This window comes from Gallus gallus, chromosome 2 (assembly GCF_016699485.2).
Source record: "Gallus gallus isolate bGalGal1 chromosome 2, bGalGal1.mat.broiler.GRCg7b, whole genome shotgun sequence".
NCBI classification, from domain to species: Eukaryota; Metazoa; Chordata; class Aves; order Galliformes; family Phasianidae; genus Gallus; species Gallus gallus.
Window position 1 is genome coordinate 3,917,714 of NC_052533.1, and position 18,703 is coordinate 3,936,416.

At 47.5% G+C, this 18,703-nt stretch overlaps 1 protein-coding gene across 5 annotated transcripts in view; it reads right to left on the reverse strand.

The window, feature by feature from the left end:
* The window catches only part of SETD2 (SET domain containing 2), a 53,713-nt gene that overhangs the window by 11,531 nt on the left and 23,479 nt on the right, over positions 1-18,703 (reverse strand). For 3 of the 5 annotated variants that reach the window (XM_015281125.4, XM_046933507.1, XM_046933509.1), the window contains exons 6-14: positions 17,462-17,585; positions 16,304-16,381; positions 15,903-16,000; positions 13,612-13,738; positions 12,248-12,382; positions 11,605-11,733; positions 9,153-9,788; positions 2,560-2,608; positions 1,285-1,462 (exon numbers count right to left, since the gene is read on the reverse strand). In XM_015281125.4, the coding sequence (XP_015136611.2) occupies positions 1,285-1,462; positions 2,560-2,608; positions 9,153-9,788; positions 11,605-11,733; positions 12,248-12,382; positions 13,612-13,738; positions 15,903-16,000; positions 16,304-16,381; positions 17,462-17,585 (1,554 nt within the window). Of the gene's footprint in view, positions 1-1,284; positions 1,463-2,559; positions 2,609-6,247; positions 6,531-9,152; positions 9,789-11,604; positions 11,734-12,247; positions 12,383-13,611; positions 13,739-15,902; positions 16,001-16,303; positions 16,382-17,461; positions 17,586-18,703 lie in introns of those variants that run through there. The other 2 variants (XR_005858054.2, XR_005858053.2) reach the window with 2 other exon arrangements.

The following is an 18,703-nucleotide window of genomic DNA, read 5'->3' on the forward strand; positions in this document are numbered from 1 at the left end:
CCCTGGGACTGCTGGGAACTCCAGGGGTGGGCTGAAGCTTCCCAAAGCTTCTGCTCACCTCTTCCCACCTTGCTTGGTGAAGAACTGCTTGTTTTGCACCCCTCCAGCCTGTTTTCCTCACTGGAGCACACCACTTTCACCCATAGGGTGGTGACGCACTGGAACAGGCTGCCCAAGGAGGCTGTGGATGCCCCATCCCTGGAGGCATTCAAGGCCAGGCTGGATGTGGCTCTGGACAGCCTGGTCTGCTGGTTGGCGACCCTGCACATAGCAGGGGGTTGGAACTGGATGAGCATTGTGGTCCTTTTCAACCCAGGCCATTCTATAATTCCCTCCATCCTTTCTCCTGTCTCCACAAACACTGCACTTACTCAGCTCTCTCCTTCTGCCCCCAGCCCTCTGTGATGTTTACATCCTCCAAATGGGTAATTACAGTATTGTAGATTTGTGGCTTGTTTTTAATGCAGACATCTCAAGCTTTCCCACTAGGAGGACAAAAAGATGCTGGCATGGCTGACTCACCAGCAATTGTTCCCTAATTGCTATGTTGCCTTAGATCCTATTTAAGAGGGACAATGGAAAGCTGACTTCTGTAAAGGAGATTCCTTGTTACTGCCTTTAATATGATCTGAAGTCTCCCTGAAACAGGAGACATGTAATATATTCCTTCTCTTAATGAACAAGGAGCTTTTGAGTAAGGAGAACACGGAAGAGAAACAATGAAAAATGGCAACAGCAGAAGTGCCACTGGGGTAACTTAAACAGAGGTCATCTGTTTTGCCCAAGGAGATTGGTCTGTGCTAGAAGTCATGTCTGGACTAAATTTCAGAACTGTATGACCCAAGAGGATTGGCAGGGTAGAAGGGCACAGGCTTAGGGATGTGGTTTAGTGGGCATGGTGGTGATGGGTCACTGGTTGGACTTGATCAGAGATCTCTTCCAACCTCTATGATTCTTTCAGTTGGCGTGCTGGTTATGGGTGAACGGTTGGACTTCATCACCTCAGAGCTCTTTTCCAACCTTAACGATTCTGTGACAGCGAAGACCCCTTTACACCTTTGCTCACTGCTGCATGAGAACCACAAGAAGTACCATGAAGACCCCAGAGCCCACCAAGGAGCTTCCAGGTGGACTCAGGGAACTCCCTGGGAACACAACTCCCAGGGAACACAACTCACCACACAGAGCATTCAACCAAGACACTCTCTTCCCCATCCCTGTGTGTTTCCAGAGGCCACCTGGGCCAATTTCCCACTGTTTTACCCTTGGCAGGGTCCAACTTGCCTGTCCTCGGGCCTCTTGGTGCCCCGCTCATACGCTGATGCTGGAGGGGACAGCGAGTCTCGCCTCCTCTTCTTCTCCTTGCTCAGGTTCTGCCACTCGGGGTCTGTGCGGCTCAGGACGGGGTTCTTCGGTGTGGGAGTCTGATCCCTGAGGCCAGCTGCCTCTCTGCCCCGGTCAGCTGTTGAGAAAAATGGGTAAAAAGAGAGAGCTCTTATAATTCAGCATATTCCTAGCTCCCTCTTGGAGTTTCAGTGGTTCCTCTGTGTTGGCCAACAGAGTACCCATTCAAACAAATTACAGGTTGTCCCGAATCAGCCTCAGGATTGCAAGTGTGGTTAAAATAAAGCTTCCATTTTCATTTCTATTTTTAGACAACACTCCAACTTCTGAGCTGTTACCTCATGGATGAAAACGCATCACTCATTTCACTCGTTTCCCCTCCTCCCATTCTTTCAGCAGGAAACCTGTTTCAGAGTGGAAAAGGCTCCAGACCTTGGCACAGATCTCCTGGAGTGCTCTGACACCCTAAAACCTGACTGTAAAGCAAGAAGTTCCCCATGCTTATTGTCACTGACACAGAGTCTGTACTGAAAGACACAGAGCTGGCGGGCTCAGGCCCCAAGCAGCAGCTTTCAGGTCAATGAAAAACCCCAAATGTAATGCATTCTTGCTTCCAGCCTCAGAGGTAACGTAAGTTTTCACTCCAGGTTCCAAAGGGCTCTTCTTCCCACAGCAAATGCATTCACAGCCTCATTACTTCCTCCTGACTCTAATGATGGTTCCTGGGTGAGTTAACATTTCAGTGCAGAGATGTGCTATAAGGAAAGCCTTGACCTTAGGAGAACAGCAGGACAAGACCCCCGCCCATGCATCCTGCATGTGGGTCACCACAAGTGGTGCCAACAGCTCAGGAATGCCCTGGGATCGCTCGGTGCCCTCCCAGGGGTTTGGCTGTGATACAGTCTGCTCTGGGTGCACCTCCATGGGTGATGCTTGTCCCTCCATCAGCCACAAGACCACTCAATGAGATCATGGAACAAAGCATAGATGGAAGCCTCCACCTCAGCGCTCTTCCATGCAAACAAATCTCACCTCCCTTGCTAGCAGCTGCTCATGCATCAGACATTTTAGAGATTTAGGGACTGGACTGGATTGAATTTAGGGCTGGGACACAGCATCAGCAGCTCAGCTACCAACTGGGAACCTCTCCTGACATCACACACTGGGAAAATTAATCCATTTTTTAGTAGTACATAGAAAAATGTGAGTACATACCACTGCTCTCCTTTTCTGCTTGACTCTTCTTTGGGATTCGGTACACCTCCTATAAAACAAGCCAGAGGACAGAGTCAAGTTTTCAGTCAGAACATCCCTGAGGATGCAAGAATCAGAACTCATCGTTCTAGCAATTCAATCACAATTTTAAACCAAACACCAAAAAACGGTATTTGGAAGCAAAGTTTTAAATAAGTCATTGTGGTGCTTTCTATATATTGTCCTTCATCAGCAATTTGTGTCTGTGGAGTCTACGGGGCTTTTGTGCCAAGCAGGGCAGCTGCTGATCAGGGACATCCCACTCTGTACACACCTGGATTTTGGCTGAGTGTTGCTTTGCTAAGCCCCATTTTAAAGGTGCTACATCACTAAAAGGTGTGACATCACTTCTAATGGCTTAGTGCCTTCCTGACACCCCAGCAGCCCTGGGTTCCTGACTCCTGCTCCATGGCAGCAATGCTTTGCTTGCAACGTCATTTAGCGAACAGCAAAATCCAAACCTGAGCAAAGCCACCTTCCATGAGCAGCATTAATCCTTTGTACCTAACCCAACAGCATGGGCAGCCACAGCACCGTGATACCTCTGGGGGAAAAAGCATCATGGTGCCTTCAGTGCAGCAGCAACATCTCCTTTAATTTAGGGCATGGACGTTGCCCTAAGTTGCCAAGTTCAGGTCTGAGGCTGGCAAACCTGTGCCAGCTTCCAGCCTGCTTTGCTAATGGCTCAGAGAAAATCTCAGAGCAAAACAAACTATCTTCTTTCAAAATATTAACTGTCAACCTTTATTTGATTCAAGCTGGCTGGAAATTACATGACCACTCTATGGGGCCGCTGAGTTGCAGCACACTGCATCAGCAATGTGCCCACCTCCAGCACTACAGTTAATGAGAGCCCAGGTTTAAGTTAAGTTCTGCTCCTACTGTTTTAACTTCACCGTGTGTCCCACGGGCTGAAAAAAATCAACCTTCCTTTAGTGAAATAAAGGAAAGAGTAAGAAAGCCCGTTGTGGTCTGGCCACAGGGCACGATCACCTCAGAGCTGCTGCTGTAGGTTGTAATAGGGTCTAATGCCTATTTTGCTCTTGCAAGGAGGGCACAACTCTGTGTCTGTTCAGCCCCAGTCATGGTGGTGATGGGCTGATCGTTGGGATTGACGACCTTGGAGGTCTTTCCCAACCTCAGTGATTCTAGGAGTGGGCATGGCGGTGATGGGTTGATGGCTGGACCAATGATCTTGGTGGACATTTCCATCCTTAATGATTCTATGACTCTATTTTCTCTCTTACTGCCTTGTGCTAGGAGCTTCCACAGTCCCCAGAGCACCCAAAGTGCTGCATTTTTCCCTTTTATTTTCTTCCCTTCTGCATCAGCAGCCCTGAAAGCTCATCCTCGGAGAGCAGCATGCAATGAAACCGAAGCTGCTGGCTCCCAGGTAGCAGCACCACGCTGAACTGGAACCAGTGAGCCAGCCCAGACTGCTCAAGGATAAAGCAGCATGCAAGAAGAGAACAGACATTGGCTGAAACAGACTTCCCAGCTCCAAAAAAGAATTCTCCTATTAAACAGCAGAGCATGCAACATGAAACTACTGGAAAAAACGATCCAAGCTAATTATGAACTGCTGCATGGCAGCGAGTTCTTTATTTCTGGATGGCGGATGCAGAGTGCCAGGATGGGGCTGGGGAAGAGCAGATGCAGCAGAGCCTTTGGAAGAGCAGCAGGCAGAGGGATGTGTCAGCACTGTGCTATGAAGAGCAGATGGTGGCCAAACAGACGCTCTGAAGAGCCTGGTTTATTCTGGGAAACGGAAGCTGCTCGTTGCTAAATAAATCAATGGGAGCACTGCTAGCAGAGCCCGGGGGGCTCTGTACCTTTGAGAGCCATTTTTAATGAATTACACAGAAAATTAGATACAGAAAGTGAAGTGGTATGAGTGTTACAAGCGTAAGAGAAGAAAAAATCCCTGAATGAGGCTGTTGGGTGCACACACACCATCCTTGAGCCAAGAGAGAATTCTCTCTAGTCTCAAAGGACACAATGGCACAAGGAAAGGAAGAATGGGCTTAACTCAGCTCTTGCTGGAAACTTCTGTGTTAGCTCTCAATTATTTTTGCTCGATGGCACTGAACTGGAGAAATCCAACTGCTACAGGGCAGAGGGGCTCATCCCAAGAGCATGCCCAGAGAGCTGCAGATGCCCATTCCATCCCTAGAGGTGTGCAGTGCCAGGTTGGATGAAGCCCTGAGCAGCCTGATCTGGTGGGGGCAGCCAGCCCACAGCAGGGAGCTGGAACTGGGTTATCATTAAGATCCCTTCTAACCCAAGTCATTCTATGATTCTATGACTTCCAACCCTGCGCACAAGCAGGAAGCTAGAGGATGGTGCTGAGGCAATAAGGACTGACCCCAAAGCCTTCCTTATGTAAAGATCAAAAAAACCTTAGTGCAAGCAACAGCGTGGCTGCTCACCAATGCCTATTGTTTCCATGAACTGCTGGAAGTTATAACAAATAACAAACGTCCTCATTAGGGCACGTGATGCACGTGCCGGGATGGTAGCCAGTCACTCCGGGATGGCTGTGTGGTGTGTGACTGGGTGAAGGGGCCACCCAAGCTCTGCTATCCCCATCAGGCTAATAATTATGCTCACAGAAAGGGTGTTTTGATCGTAAAAGAGAAAGTCCACCTTGCCAAAGCCAAACAGTGGGGATATCACCTTAGCCCTGATCTGCTAAATACTCATGAAGCCAAAAGTATTCAACTAAAACCCTTAAAATCCAACTCACTTGGATCCCTCAAAAAGTTTTTCCTAAAAATAAAAATCTTCTCCAACTATTAAAGAGAAGGTTTGTGGAGCCTCAAAGCTATGACCTGTTTAGAACAGGCTGCCCTGAGCAGCTGTGATGCCCCATCTCCTCAGTGCCCAAGGTCATGGATTCAGCTGTGAGCACCTGGGCTGCGTTGGGTGGGCTGTTAGGTCCCTTCCAACCCAAACCACTCTATGATTCTATGACTTCTGTGCAGCTCTGGTTCTCTAAAGGACAGATTTTAGATGTGCAGATGGCAGATCACCACCGGATGTCTAAGGAGCGGGACGTGGAGCTGTAGGACCTGCAGACCAGCTTTGGGTAAGTGGTGATACGACCCAATGGGCTGACAGCCCTGAAACTATCAACACACTTAACACCAAATGTGCCTCCTGCCCCTACTGAGATTTAAACCTTCAAAAGGAGAAAAGCTTCACGGCAGGTTCCTAACAGCCTAGATCCCAGCCACCAGAGGTGTGCATGTCCCCTTGGTGGTGCCAACCCTACTGAGAAGGTGAGGGTGACGCTGGAAGATGTTCTGAGATGCCAAGAGGGGAGAGCACCAGAGCACTCCACCATCGCAGCACGTGTTGTTCTGCTGTGGGTCTGGCTGCTGTCCTTGAAGCCTTACCTGCACAGGACCACAGCACAATCCTCAGGGTGCAGCAGGGTCTGATTTCAGCCTGGGGAAAGCGCTCACCACATGCTTGGAGAGCAGGGCACGCAGGCACAAGCCCAGGCTGAAAACTTCCCCCATGGGGCGTGGTGGGTGTGTGATGTGATGGATGTACAGCGGTGGCATTGCTCCTTGTGGGGCAAGGAGCAGCCCTGGGAGCCAAGGCAGCTGGCCTGTGTGTAGAGGTATAGAAAAAGATAGCTCACTTAATCCTTTCGTGCCAGGGGTCGGGATTTTCCCGGAGCGACGTCCATTGCCGGCAATGGACGCACCAAAATAACGTCGGCATCACTGAGTTAACCACCTCTGTCCTCTTTTCACCTATTAAATTGCTCATGCACCATCCAGCTTCCCAACCATCTTCCCGTTTCTTCACAGCACGCACGCTACGTTCTCTCCCTTCTTCAGCACGGAGTTGAAAATGGAGTTGAGAAAAGGTGACACATGGTCAGCTGGTGATGTTAACAAGCTCCTCGCTGCCCTGAGAAGCTGGATGGAAATGGGTGAAATTACAAAGGGGGTCATCAGCACCACTGGAGAGGACAAAGCTTAAGTCCCGAGGTTTCAGACCCCCCTCCCAGCCACCCCAGCCAGCTTCCTTTGGTCATTTAGGGCTGCACCATCGTTAGCGTTGGGCAGCATCCCAATAGGTGGAAAGCGGACAGAAGCAGTTAACTCAGAGTGCCACGAGTGGGGATATGGTTTGCAGGAGAAAAATGACTTTTTCTTTTGTATAATTCTGCTTGACTGGGTGCACCACAAACACCTTCACCCTGAGCATACACTGCAGTGGGTTGGTGGCATCCTCACAATAATAAATCCCTTGCAATAGACACAGAGGGGATGTGAGTCCACATCCCAAGCTGATGGCTGAGGGCTCCCATTGTGCCCAACCTGAGCTCCTCCTGGCTCCAGAGATAAATCAGGCTGGGACACAGCACACGGTGTTAGCATGACAGAGCAATACTCAAGGGAAGTCCCTCATTTTATGGAACTTCCCACTTTTTCTGAGTGCTTTTGAGCACCATTTGTCTGCTGCTTGAAGTTCAAACACTGCAGCATGTGAAAACCCCTGGCTGCAAGTAAAAGATTGCACGGGTGGTCCAGAGCAGATGCATCTCCAGCACAGGACAGGAATTAGCTTAGCTCTCAGTTTCAACAACCCCAAGTATTAGTGGCGAATGGGAAAGGGTTCTGTTTCAACATAACCCCAAATTTAACCTGACAGTGTCACTTAAATAAAGAACCCATGAGGCCCATGCAAGGAGTCTGCAGGTTAAAACCTAGAGAGCAATATGCCACAGATCCACTTCGTGTAGAGGAGAGGGGAAGGAACATGAAGCACAGCATAACCTTCCTACAGATACACACTTTAATTCACATTCTATATGGTAAAGGCTTACTTCCTCCCCCAGTTAGAGGAATGATTATGAATCATAGAATGGCCTGGGTTGAAAAGAACCACAGTGATCATCTAGGTTCAACCCCCTGCTATGTGCAGGGTTGCCAACCACCAGACCAGGCTGCCCAGAGCCACATCCAGCCTGGCCTTGAATGCCTCCAGGGATGGGGCATCCACAGCCTCCTTGGGCAACCTGTTCCAGTGCTCAAACAATTCTACAAAACTTCAAGAGCATGAGATTGTTCTGAAAAATTCAGAGATTAAGGTAAGATTTATCTTAAGTAAAACTCTAGGTATGTTTTATAAATGTTAATGAATGCACCTATGACAGCTAAACAACACGAGTGAAAGTTCAAGGACCCAAAGCTCACTGTGGTCTCCTCCATCTGCACATGGTACTGCATTAAGGGCATCACTCAATTTTATCAACCTGAATCATTTTTCATTATCCATTTCAATAGGCAAAGACCTCTTGACCTGTCTGATGCATTGTAAGATGTAAATGTGCTTAAAGAATTAGAACTAGGCAGATGCTTGATTAAGAGGAGCGCAGAAGACCTCCACCAAGATCTCCTTGTTCAGTCTGGAAGGGACTCAGATCCATCTCAGTTGCAGGGCAAGTGGCACTGGGAAACTGCAAGGGTCCCTTTTCTCTCATCTGACTTTGGTGATGTTGGGGACAACGCTCAGAGCCTCAGGGCTGGGAACTGCCTTTGCTTTGCAGGATCCTCAGCAAACGCTGCTTAAACACTTGAAAAGCAAAGCTCCCACCCACTTCGTTTTCCCAAGAAATATAATCCTATAGAAACAGTTGATGGATGAGAAGCTCCCAGAGACCTAATGAAACTCCCAGAAAATGCCTCAAGCACTGAGTTGTATGTTACAGAACTGTATCCTCAACCTCATCCAAGATAGCTGCTGGCTAAAGATCAAGTGGTCAAGAAGGGCATCTACAGTGCTCAGGGACAGTTTCTCAGTCCTGGAGAAGGCAACCAATAGCCCTCAAACCCTTCTCTTGAGCTATCTGCTCTAAGAAGAGCTCAGTGGAAGTAAAACGATGGGCAGCTACATTTAAAGGCTCAGATTAACATCCAAAAATCTAAGCATGTACCTGACCTAAACACCAACTACAAACACCCAGAGGAGAACCCAGCTTTAAGCTGCCATCAAGAGCATGGAAATTACCAACCAATGCTTTCTGGAGGCTTTCCACATTGCAGATGTAAAGCAGATGTTTGCAGAACAGGAAACACTGACGATCTTCTGATAACTTGAGAGTTGATGGATGGTCAGTTTGTATCAACACTGATGGATACTGGGCCATGCCAACCAAAACTGTCTGTGGCACTGTTACTAGCCTTTTTTTGACCAGCTGAGAACTCAGAGCTGCCCTCCCTCTGAACAGTCTAAAAATTCTAACTAGGTGGTTAAGGTGTCTTTGTGGTGGCCATACTAATTTGCTCCTTTCAATGTGCAGCACAGAAAAACCTGGGAACCTACTGTGAGTCACAGACAGGGTAGCTTGCAATGAAAGGATATACATAGAAAGCACCTGGAAAAGCTCCTTATGTACAAATGGCAAACCTAGTTGTCAAAGTTTACCAACAGTATGAATCTTAGCCCTGCATGCACTCAACCACAACACCTCTGCGTGTTGTTCAGCAAGGGCAGAGGTGCTGGAGATGCAGGTGCAGCAGGGTGCTTCTTACCTTCAGGTCTTTCCAGCAGTCGAGCAGCCTGGTGGCCAAGTCGCTCACATCCACAATTTTGTCCGTTTGCTCTTGGCTCCTCTCGCTCTCGACATCAGATACGCCTTCCTCTTCATCCTGAGACGGCGTTTCCATCGTGATGGGCTCCTCCAGCTTGGTGCCATTGCTCTCCTTGACCTCTACTTCAGGCTCAGCCTCCAGCTCCTGGGGCTTGCTGCTCTCCACCGGTGTGTCCACGGCCACTTTCACCTCCTGCTGAGGCTGCTGCTCCTCTGACACCTCCGTCGGGGCAACTTCCAGCTGGTCCAGGTCCTCTTTGCCTTCCTTCCCCTCCAGCTCACTAGTTGTATCCGAGATGGCACTGTCCATGCTGTTCTCACTTATAATTTTGAGCCTCCGGAACACCAGTTTCTTGGGGGTATCTGTGTCTCCTTCAGCACTCTGCTTGGCAGACAGCTCCGGTGTGTTGAGCGGTGTGTGAGCGCGCGACGTGTTCTCACTCGAGTACCCATCACCTTCACTGAGCTGTGGGATGGCACTCTTGGTCTGAGCCCAGCGCTGGATGATGGGAAGCACCTTGCTCTCCTCCAGCATGTTCTTGGTGGGTATCGGCAGCAGCTCCAGTGTCTTCATAATCTAATTGCAAAGACAGGGTCACAGCCGTTAGAGCTGAAGAATTCACAGCTCTCTCCCACCTGGAACAATTCCCCTTTCTCAAGAAATAACTGAAGTATCGATTTGAACAGGATCATAAAATAGAATCATAGCAACATTAAGGTTGGAAAACATCTCTAAGGTCACCAAGTCCAACCCCAACCCACCCCACCATGCCCACTGACCACATCCATCAGTGCCACAACTTCACGGTTCTTAAACACCTCCAAGGACAGTGATTCCACCACCTCCCTGGGCAGCCTGTGCCAATGCATTACCACCCTTTTAGAGAAGAAGTTCCCCCTAGTATCCAACCTGGTCACAGGCTGGGGACAGCAGTGTCCCTTTTCCAGGCTGAATTGCAGTGGTGAACCTCCACTTTTTTGTTAGAGAGCAAACAAACCACGAGCAAAAAGCAGTAAGCACAAACATAGTTACAATAAGCCACACTGAATAAGCTTGGGCGCTTACATATGGCCACAGCCATTCCCAGGACAGCCAGCACAGTTCAGCAGTCACTAGTTAAATGGGTAGCACGTGGCTGGATAGGCAGTAAAGAAAATCTCAGAGACTTCAGAACATATACTATAGTGACTTCAGCAGCCTCTCTCTCAAAACCAGAGCTCAAATCCCTGACAGTCCTTCTGAAGCAGAGAAAGCCAGGCCTTTTGCAGCACTTGGAAGTTGCCCAACTTTTCAACTTGCTCCTCCTTAAAATCAGTCCTCCAGGAGCAAAGAACAGAAGACACTCTCAGGGCATTGTGCTGGTTTCTGGCCATGGGTAAAAAATAAAGGAGGAAAAAAAAAAGGCAAAGTGTGATCTGACCTTTATTACACCCTCACTTGTAAAAAATTGCATTGATTTTAAAAGAGCACATTAAACCTATAAAAACCACCAAACTTAATCGTCAGCGTGGCGTGATTAGATGCATGAAGAGTGGAGACAAAGCCACCAATGACACAGTGACTCAGATACTCTCTTAACACTCGTGGGGAGCAGCTCTGACTTCGAGAACAATGATGTGGAGTGCCTGAACCTACTCCAATGCAACAGGGGCAATCAAATCCTAATCTGAACAGTGTGCTGGATACTTCTGAAGAGGAGAATTATATGGTTGCCAAAGCTGGCTTGCCATCAATGCCATCTCTTCAGCAGTACGGGTTATGGGGCTGTCAGACATCATTCCTCTTGGGATCAGGAGGAAATGAGTGTGGCACAACTCATTCAGAAATGCTAAAGGAGAAAAACCATGCTGAGCTAAGGAAGAAGAGTGCCTTGGGGACACGAAGCAGAAGTTGGTGATAGGATGAGCACCCTGAGCTCTGCTTTCTGTCCCTGGACTCAGGGCTGGGCATGCCTCTCTGAAATCCACAGCAAAGTTCTGTAGATGTATCTTTAAGAAAGGAACTTCCAGATGTTTTTTTGCATGCAATGTGCGTACAGAAGACAGAAGTATTAAAGTTCCACTTCAGCCCGTCAAAGCAATACCTCAAACTGCCTCTGTAGTTCAGTATGGAATAAATAAAGATCGCTGCCGCTGCTGTTTAAGCCTGGCTCATGTCACTAACTCAGAAATCTAAGAAAAACCACAGAGGCAAATTCCTTCCATGTATTCAGAACATCCCTTAAAGCAGAAGTTTCAGGCTGTGGCTGTGAGGATACCTGCAGTTTGTTTGCATCAACGCTTAGTGTGCAATACGTCTATCAAAACCATAATATTTAAATGGACATGCTGGGAGCAATTAGCAAAATCCCTATGAAAGCTTCAAACCTGACATGATTCAGGGAACCACTGACCTCCAGCTGCAGCTTGAGGTTGTTGGCGGTGCTTCCCCTGCTGTCACCCAGCTCTGTCATCCAGATCCACAGCAGTGACAAGCCGTGGCACTCCAGGAAGGACTTCAGGCAGGACTGTGAGTGCGTGTTCTGCATGGGCCAAAGTGACACAGAAGGGTCAGCAACTCATCAACAAAACCTACACGTGTCATCCACATCCTAAGGTGGCTAGTGCTAGCTGGGTGGGTGCTACCTGTAAGACTCACTCCTAGTGAGGAAGCACACGAAGCACAGAGCCAGAGCCAAGACTGGCATGTGTCTGATGCAACTCAGGTGGACATGGCTGCTGGCTTGGGAGCAGCAACTCATGCAGCAGAAGTTTACAGCCATTAATGGGTGAATGGCTCATGTTGCAGAATAAAACTTCACGAGGTAACATGCTGCCCTGTAAGCTGGCTGCAGGTGACTTGCACTGATTCAGAGGAATCACAAAACCAGGCCAACCATTACACACCATCTGTGAATGAAGCAGAGCCACTCAGCTCACGCTTGGGGTGCTGGCACCACAGAGAGACCCTTTTCATCCTATTTTCTTCTTCGAATGATGGCTACAAGACATTGCTTACCCAGAAATTCCCTCCCACCCCAGCCTGGAGCTGCTCACCTGGATGAGCTTGAGGCAGGTGAGCTTCTGCTCCAGGGTCTCGATGCGCACCATCAGCCGGGACAAGCTGAGAACTTGGTTCTTGTCTGAGAGGCCCTCCCCATTCTCCAGCAGTGCCTCCAGCTCCCCGTCCACCTACAGGGAGGATAGAAAACCATGATCAGGCCACCCTACGTGATACTAAGAGCTCCTTCCCTTGGCCCTAAGAGGCAGCACATGTCCCCCCCCGACTCAACTGCAAGACTGAAGTCTGGCTTTAATTTGACTCAGTTTGGTTGGGTTACTTTTATCTGGAATATTACAGTTTTCATTCAACATTGTTTAGACCTGAAATACCATACAGAAGTGCAGTGTTCCCACCAGCTCTGTTTACACCAGCCCAAATGGAAGGCACAGAGGGCAGCCTGTCCTGTAACCATACCCGCACGCAACACCGAGGCATCCCCAGCCCTAACGAGCATTTCTCCTAATGAATAGCACATTTGAGATGTATATATACATCCATGCCATGTGCAGAGTGCTCTGCAGGGGAATTTCCAAGCGTGTGCCCAAAATGCTTCTGCTTGGAAGTTTACCTTTTCACATAGGAAAACAGATGTGCACCAAATGACCATAATTGTTTAATTGCAATGATTCTTTAAACATTCAATTCATATTTATAACCACAACCAGTGTCTGCATTGCTCTCCATGCAGACACTGATACACCAACGTTCCCTATTTAGCTTGCTGCTCAGTGGCACCAATAGGCATGTTAAAATCACTTACAAATGACTTCTGATTTCCTGGCTTCCTGACTCTCAGGATTTCAGCATGTGGAAATGAAGCTGGCATTTTCAAAGGCAGCACCTCTCAAAAGAGCAGGTAACAAATGCCATTGGTAGGGACAAGGCTTTCTTTTCTCAGGCAGAGAAAAATTCTGTTTTGTAGGAGGCAAAAGGAGTGCACATCACTTCTTCCTGAGTGCAAAGTGCTTCTAAGAGCTCCTCCTGACTGCTTCCTGCATCGATAAATCCATCAGTGCCATTCAGTGCAGGGAACGGGCTCATGTAACCACTTGAAGAGGATTATATGCATAAGGAGCTATAAAAAGGCTTTAAAAAGACTGGATCTCAATTCCTTATTTCATTCACATCCAGCTGCAGACACAACTGGAGCTAACCCAGAAAGAACACAGTGCGTGTCCACACAAGCTCCTTGGCGCTGACTCGCCTCTAGGCCAAAGCAATTAGAGGTTCACATTTCACATCCCAGCTTGGGGATGGCAGCATTTAAGCTGTCCAATTTCAGGTAATGTCCTCAACAGTGCTGCATTTCAGTGACAAGACCAACAAAAATACAGACACCCAGGCCAATCCCACTCACCGAATCCTTCTTACGGGAGCGTTCCTTCTTCATCTTCCCCCCTGCAGCCCGGATGCTGACCCTGTTCTCTCCTCCCAGGTAGCCTCTGCAGTTGGCTGAGCCACAGAAACATTTCTGAGCTTCTTTGCTGTTTGGGGACAGAAGTAACAGACAGATAAATAATGAATCCATTGCACTCACGGCCAGTTGTCGTATCTTAATCCTGATACTGCAGTGAGAAAAGACCATTAACCACATTGCCCTGACACTTCTGACACTTCTCTTTTCTTTCCATTGTTCTTCAAATTCCTGCTAAGCAGCCAGAAGAAAATATGGAAAACATTCACATCCCATCTTCTCAGATGGTTTGCACTGTCTCGCAAAGCAAGGCTGCCCAGACCCAACTGGTAATTCACCAGTTCTCTGCTCTTTGCACAGTTCTCAGCTCCATGCCTTCCTGCATGGTGAGGCCTTTCATTCTAGCCATTAAAAATTCAAATAAACCCTTCAATTCTTAAACAGCTGTTGTGATTCCCTGTTGCTTTCACAGAAGGCCAAAGCCTGGTACAGTTCCAGGCCCTCCCCAGGTCAAGAAGTAAAATCCAGACTGGAAAAGGCTGCAGAGTTGGATCCACTAACCTCATACCACACCTTGCAATCAACCAAAATTACACAGTGGTGGATGCCCAATCCCTGGAGACATTCAAGGTCAGGCTGGACAGGGCTCTGAGCACCCTAATCGAGCTGTGGGTGCCTTCTGTTTGTTGCAGGGGAGTTGGACCAGATGGCCTTTACAAGTCCCTTCCAACCCAGTGATTCTGTGATGATTCTATGATATGCCAAAATTGCTTGAGAGCATGTTTTTTGATTGGATTAGTGGGCACGGTGGGGATGGGGTGATGGTTGGACTTGGTGATCAGAGTTGATCCTTTCCAGCCTTAATGATTCTGCCATTCTATGTAACATACAGAACTGACTGGAGGACATTGGCTGTGCAGTATCAGCACTAACTAACAGAGAAGCTGCAGTGTCTTATATGAAGCAGAAGATGAGGAAGGAGACCTATGAGATCAGATCTAAAAAACTACAGTGAGGCAGAGACCAGACTGACTGACCTCGAACACAGGAGATACCAAGTCAGCCAATACAGCAAAAGAGCAGACCAGGTGGAAGAGGAGTGCTGTGAGAAGCCACTTGGAACCTGAGCTGATGCACTTGGCCACCTACCTGAGGTTGAGACCATCACCCCCTAGCAAGGCCTAGCCCCCACCACTCACAGCACATAGCTCCATGACGGCTTGCATGGGCTCATGCACTTTTTGATAAGCAAATTCAGGTGGACAAATCCCACCTGGGGATTCTAATGAGCTATCAGGCCAGGTACTGTCTCATCTTCAGAGACCTGAGCTTTTCAAGAAAAGAGTACATGTGGCACTAACAGGCATGGGTGAGTGGGCATGGTGGGGATGCATTCGGGTTGGACTTGGTGACCTCAGAGGTCTTTTCTAACCTCAGTGATTCTATGCTCTATGCCTTATTACCAACTGGAACAGAAAACTACATGGCAGTATCTGACATTTTAGCACGAATCAATCTGTAACAAAAAATTCAGTTCTGATCCTTCTACTTACACTGTTGCAGAAAGCAGGATCCAGAAGGAAGAAATGCTCATAAAAAAACAGTATTTGGTAAAGATGCCTAGGGATTATACAATAGATCTACAGCTAATCTCATAATTGCACGTTTCAAAGCTGCTAGAAGCCATTTTGTGCTAATCATGTCAAAAAGAGTGAAATACTTCGCAGTACGCCTGGATGAGCAGCAACAGAAAATACTGAGCTCAAATGCACACAAGAGAGCAAAGCCCACACTGCAGTCTGCACATGTGCAGTCAGACAGAGAGAAGGAATGTGCTATCCGTTGGGCTTTTACAGCTCTTGCAAGTATCTGCTAAGTTGTAAAACAGTAGTGGGTGGGAGAGAATGAAGAGGCTTTATTTAAGAGCATGGCAAAGTCTAAAGCTCAGGCAATTAATAGTTAGATCGAGGAAACAGTCAAATCATTATCTGGGAAGTTTCCACTGGGGAGAGATGGTATGAAGAGGAAGAAAAAGAAAATAATGTGATTTCAAACCTCTTCTGTTTGAAATAGAAAACTTTATCCAGGTAACATTTCATGCAGTTGAATTCCCATTCATTTCTAACTGTTCTGCTAGATGAGGCTCTGCTTTGGAGCAGGGTTTCTTCAGTGCATCAGTGCTCACAAAAATTCTAACTTGCAACACCTGAAGCAGAGAGAGAGATGGAACCTACCCGTATCTCTGGAACTGGTAATCAAAGGTCAGCTCGGAGCCCGACGGGACCAGCTTGGTGGTGAAGAACCCAACTCTGAGCTGCCCATTCACAGTCCACTAAGGCAAGGAAAAAAAAAGTGACCATGGTTATTACAACAGCCAGGCTTGGCTTCTTTTTTTGTGTGAAATTAGCAAGACAAATCCTTCTCAGAGCAACAGCAATACATTTAAACTTTGCTAACTGAACCCACCACACTTGCCCATTTCAATGGTGGCTGTTTACGTTTGACTAACAAGAAGCTACATCAAAAAAACAAAGAGACAGAAAGATAAAGGAGAAACGCCTTTCACTTGGAGCTTGCTGTGTCACAGGGCAGCAAAGTGAGAGGCAGCAGCAGCAGCTTTGATCCAGCAGTTTACCTTTTGTGTCTCACAGTTTGGTTCGCAGCTGTGGTTCATAAAACGAGAACAGTTTCCTTTCTGGGTAGCATCTATTATCTGGAAAGGAAATAAACAACAAATATAATAAAAGACTGCTCTCCCTAAGCATGAGGCAGAAATATTGAGCAGCATATCTAGGAACACAGCAGGGCTGAAGGAGAACACACTGCAGAACTCACCACCCTTTCCTCCTGCACTATCAGCATTATTTAACTGGGAGAGAATGGATTTTATAGGGACAATAAGTGCCCCTCAAAAAGAAGAAAGTGATACGTGGTTCTTAGTTCTCATTACAGATTGATACTGAGTTCTTTGGTTTGGTGGGGATTCTGAGTTTGCAGAATCAGTTTCTGACCCTCTGATACAGATTGCAATGAGCATCAAGGCTGGTGGAGCTCCACAGACTGTGTTTTAATGGAAAGATTGCTCTGTGGATCACTGTGCTCTTCCTTTCTTAATTGGACAAGACAATTCCATGCTTGCTTGTGATCACATCACAATCCCATGGCACCTACCAGAACTGCTTACGTGGAGGGCAAAAAAAGGAAAAAGAAAAAAAAAAAGAAAAAGAACTTGGGAGTATTTTTAGCTCATTTACTGTAAAAATCCCAAGACCCAAAAAAATCTCAACAGAAGTGATGAGCAGAATTGGGTACTGCATTTCTATTTATACCCTTTGTTCCCAACGAGCCAGAGCTCAAGGTAGGCAGTGCCACAGCTCTGCATCACAGCTCCATCACTCCACAGACCCAAACCTGCTGATAAGCTGAAGCACATTAAGAACTTCTGGTATATGTGAGGACTCCACCAGCTCAAGGCGGACCAATGAAGCACAATTCTGTAAACTGGGGAAGTAAGAAAACTTGGATTCCTGTTGATATGTTTCCTAGTCTGGTTTATTTTAGTAATAAATAAATAAATAAATAAATAAATTCACCTACAAGCACCTCACAGAGGTGTGGTTTCTCCCAGCAGAGCCCATCACTCTATCCTTTCCCAAGCTGTGGGACAGAAGGACAACTTCTCTTCTCCCACACCACCTGTCCTAAGGACACTGGGTGCTCACATAGAGTTGGGGGCTAAGCCCACCAGCAAGCCCCTCTCAGTGTCCAGCTTTTTGGTGGGCTCCCTGCTCACCTCGTCATTCTTCAAAGCCATGAAGTAGTAGTGGATGTTCTTGTTGCGGGCATATTCCTTCACACGTGCCTTGAACTCTTTGTGGTCCAGCACCTCTCCGCAGTACTCCAACACAAAAGTGTTTCTGGAAGGCATAGGGGGAAAAAGCATCACTCATCAGTGAGCAATTAGCACCAGAGAATGGATATTAACTGCTATTGAGACAAGCTCATCCTTTTGGTACAGCACTCTGTACCAGCTTTCATCTCAGGCCATTCAGATTAATTCCTTTTTGCCACTATCACACCACCAGGTGTAATAGTGCCCTTTTTGATCCTAGGAAACTTCAAGTAGAGATGGAGGAGAACAACCAGTTACCCCAACCCCAGCCTACCACAACACACTGCTAAGCTACTTGTCCTACGTTTTCCCTTACTTAATGCCACCCTGAATCCTTCAACTCTTCCCTTGTGCTTAAACAGCAGAAGGCAGCAGCTCCTGCCCAGCTTCCCATTAGATGGAACACTCCTGCCCACAGAACTCCAAGCCTGGAAACTTAGGAGCAGGAAGGGAGCAGAGCAGAGCAGAGCAGGAAATGTCTTTGAACCATTCCCAGGCAGGTGGGATTGGTCTCCTTCTGGCTGCATCACCCCTCATTGGCTTTGCAAGCCCCCATAGTCTGCCTTCTGGTGCTACAATTCTCACTCTCTTTGCCCAGGGAAGTGGTGGAGTCACCATCCCTGGAGGTGTTCAAGAACAATGGAGATGCAGCACTTGGGGACATGGTCAGTGGGCATGGTGGGATGGGTTGGGGTTGGACTTGGTGAACTCAGTGTTTTTTTCCAACCTAAATGACTCTACGATTCTATTAATTAGTCTCACGTATCTGATATAGCAGTAAAGAAGGACTATCCTAAGATCTATAGTTTTCCAAGAGTGCCAGAACTCATTCCTGCATTCCTTAACAGACATCTGTCTTCCACAGAAGCAAAAAATCAGTCTCCACAGAAACTCACTGAAAAAAACTGAGTTACAGAAAACATTTGTACAATGAAATTCTTGTCTTAAAGCTCACAGTCCCTCATGCACTTGAGACTGAAGAGGCTCACCATGCCCATTCCACAGCTTTCTGAAATGCAAATCAGAGCCTGGTGAAACTCCCAGTGCACAGCACTGCTTCTGGCAGCAAGGTGAGTTATCCTACCAAGCCATTTGCTACTCATCTGCTGAGCTTCACAGCTGATTTCTGCATGCCTTGTGAAG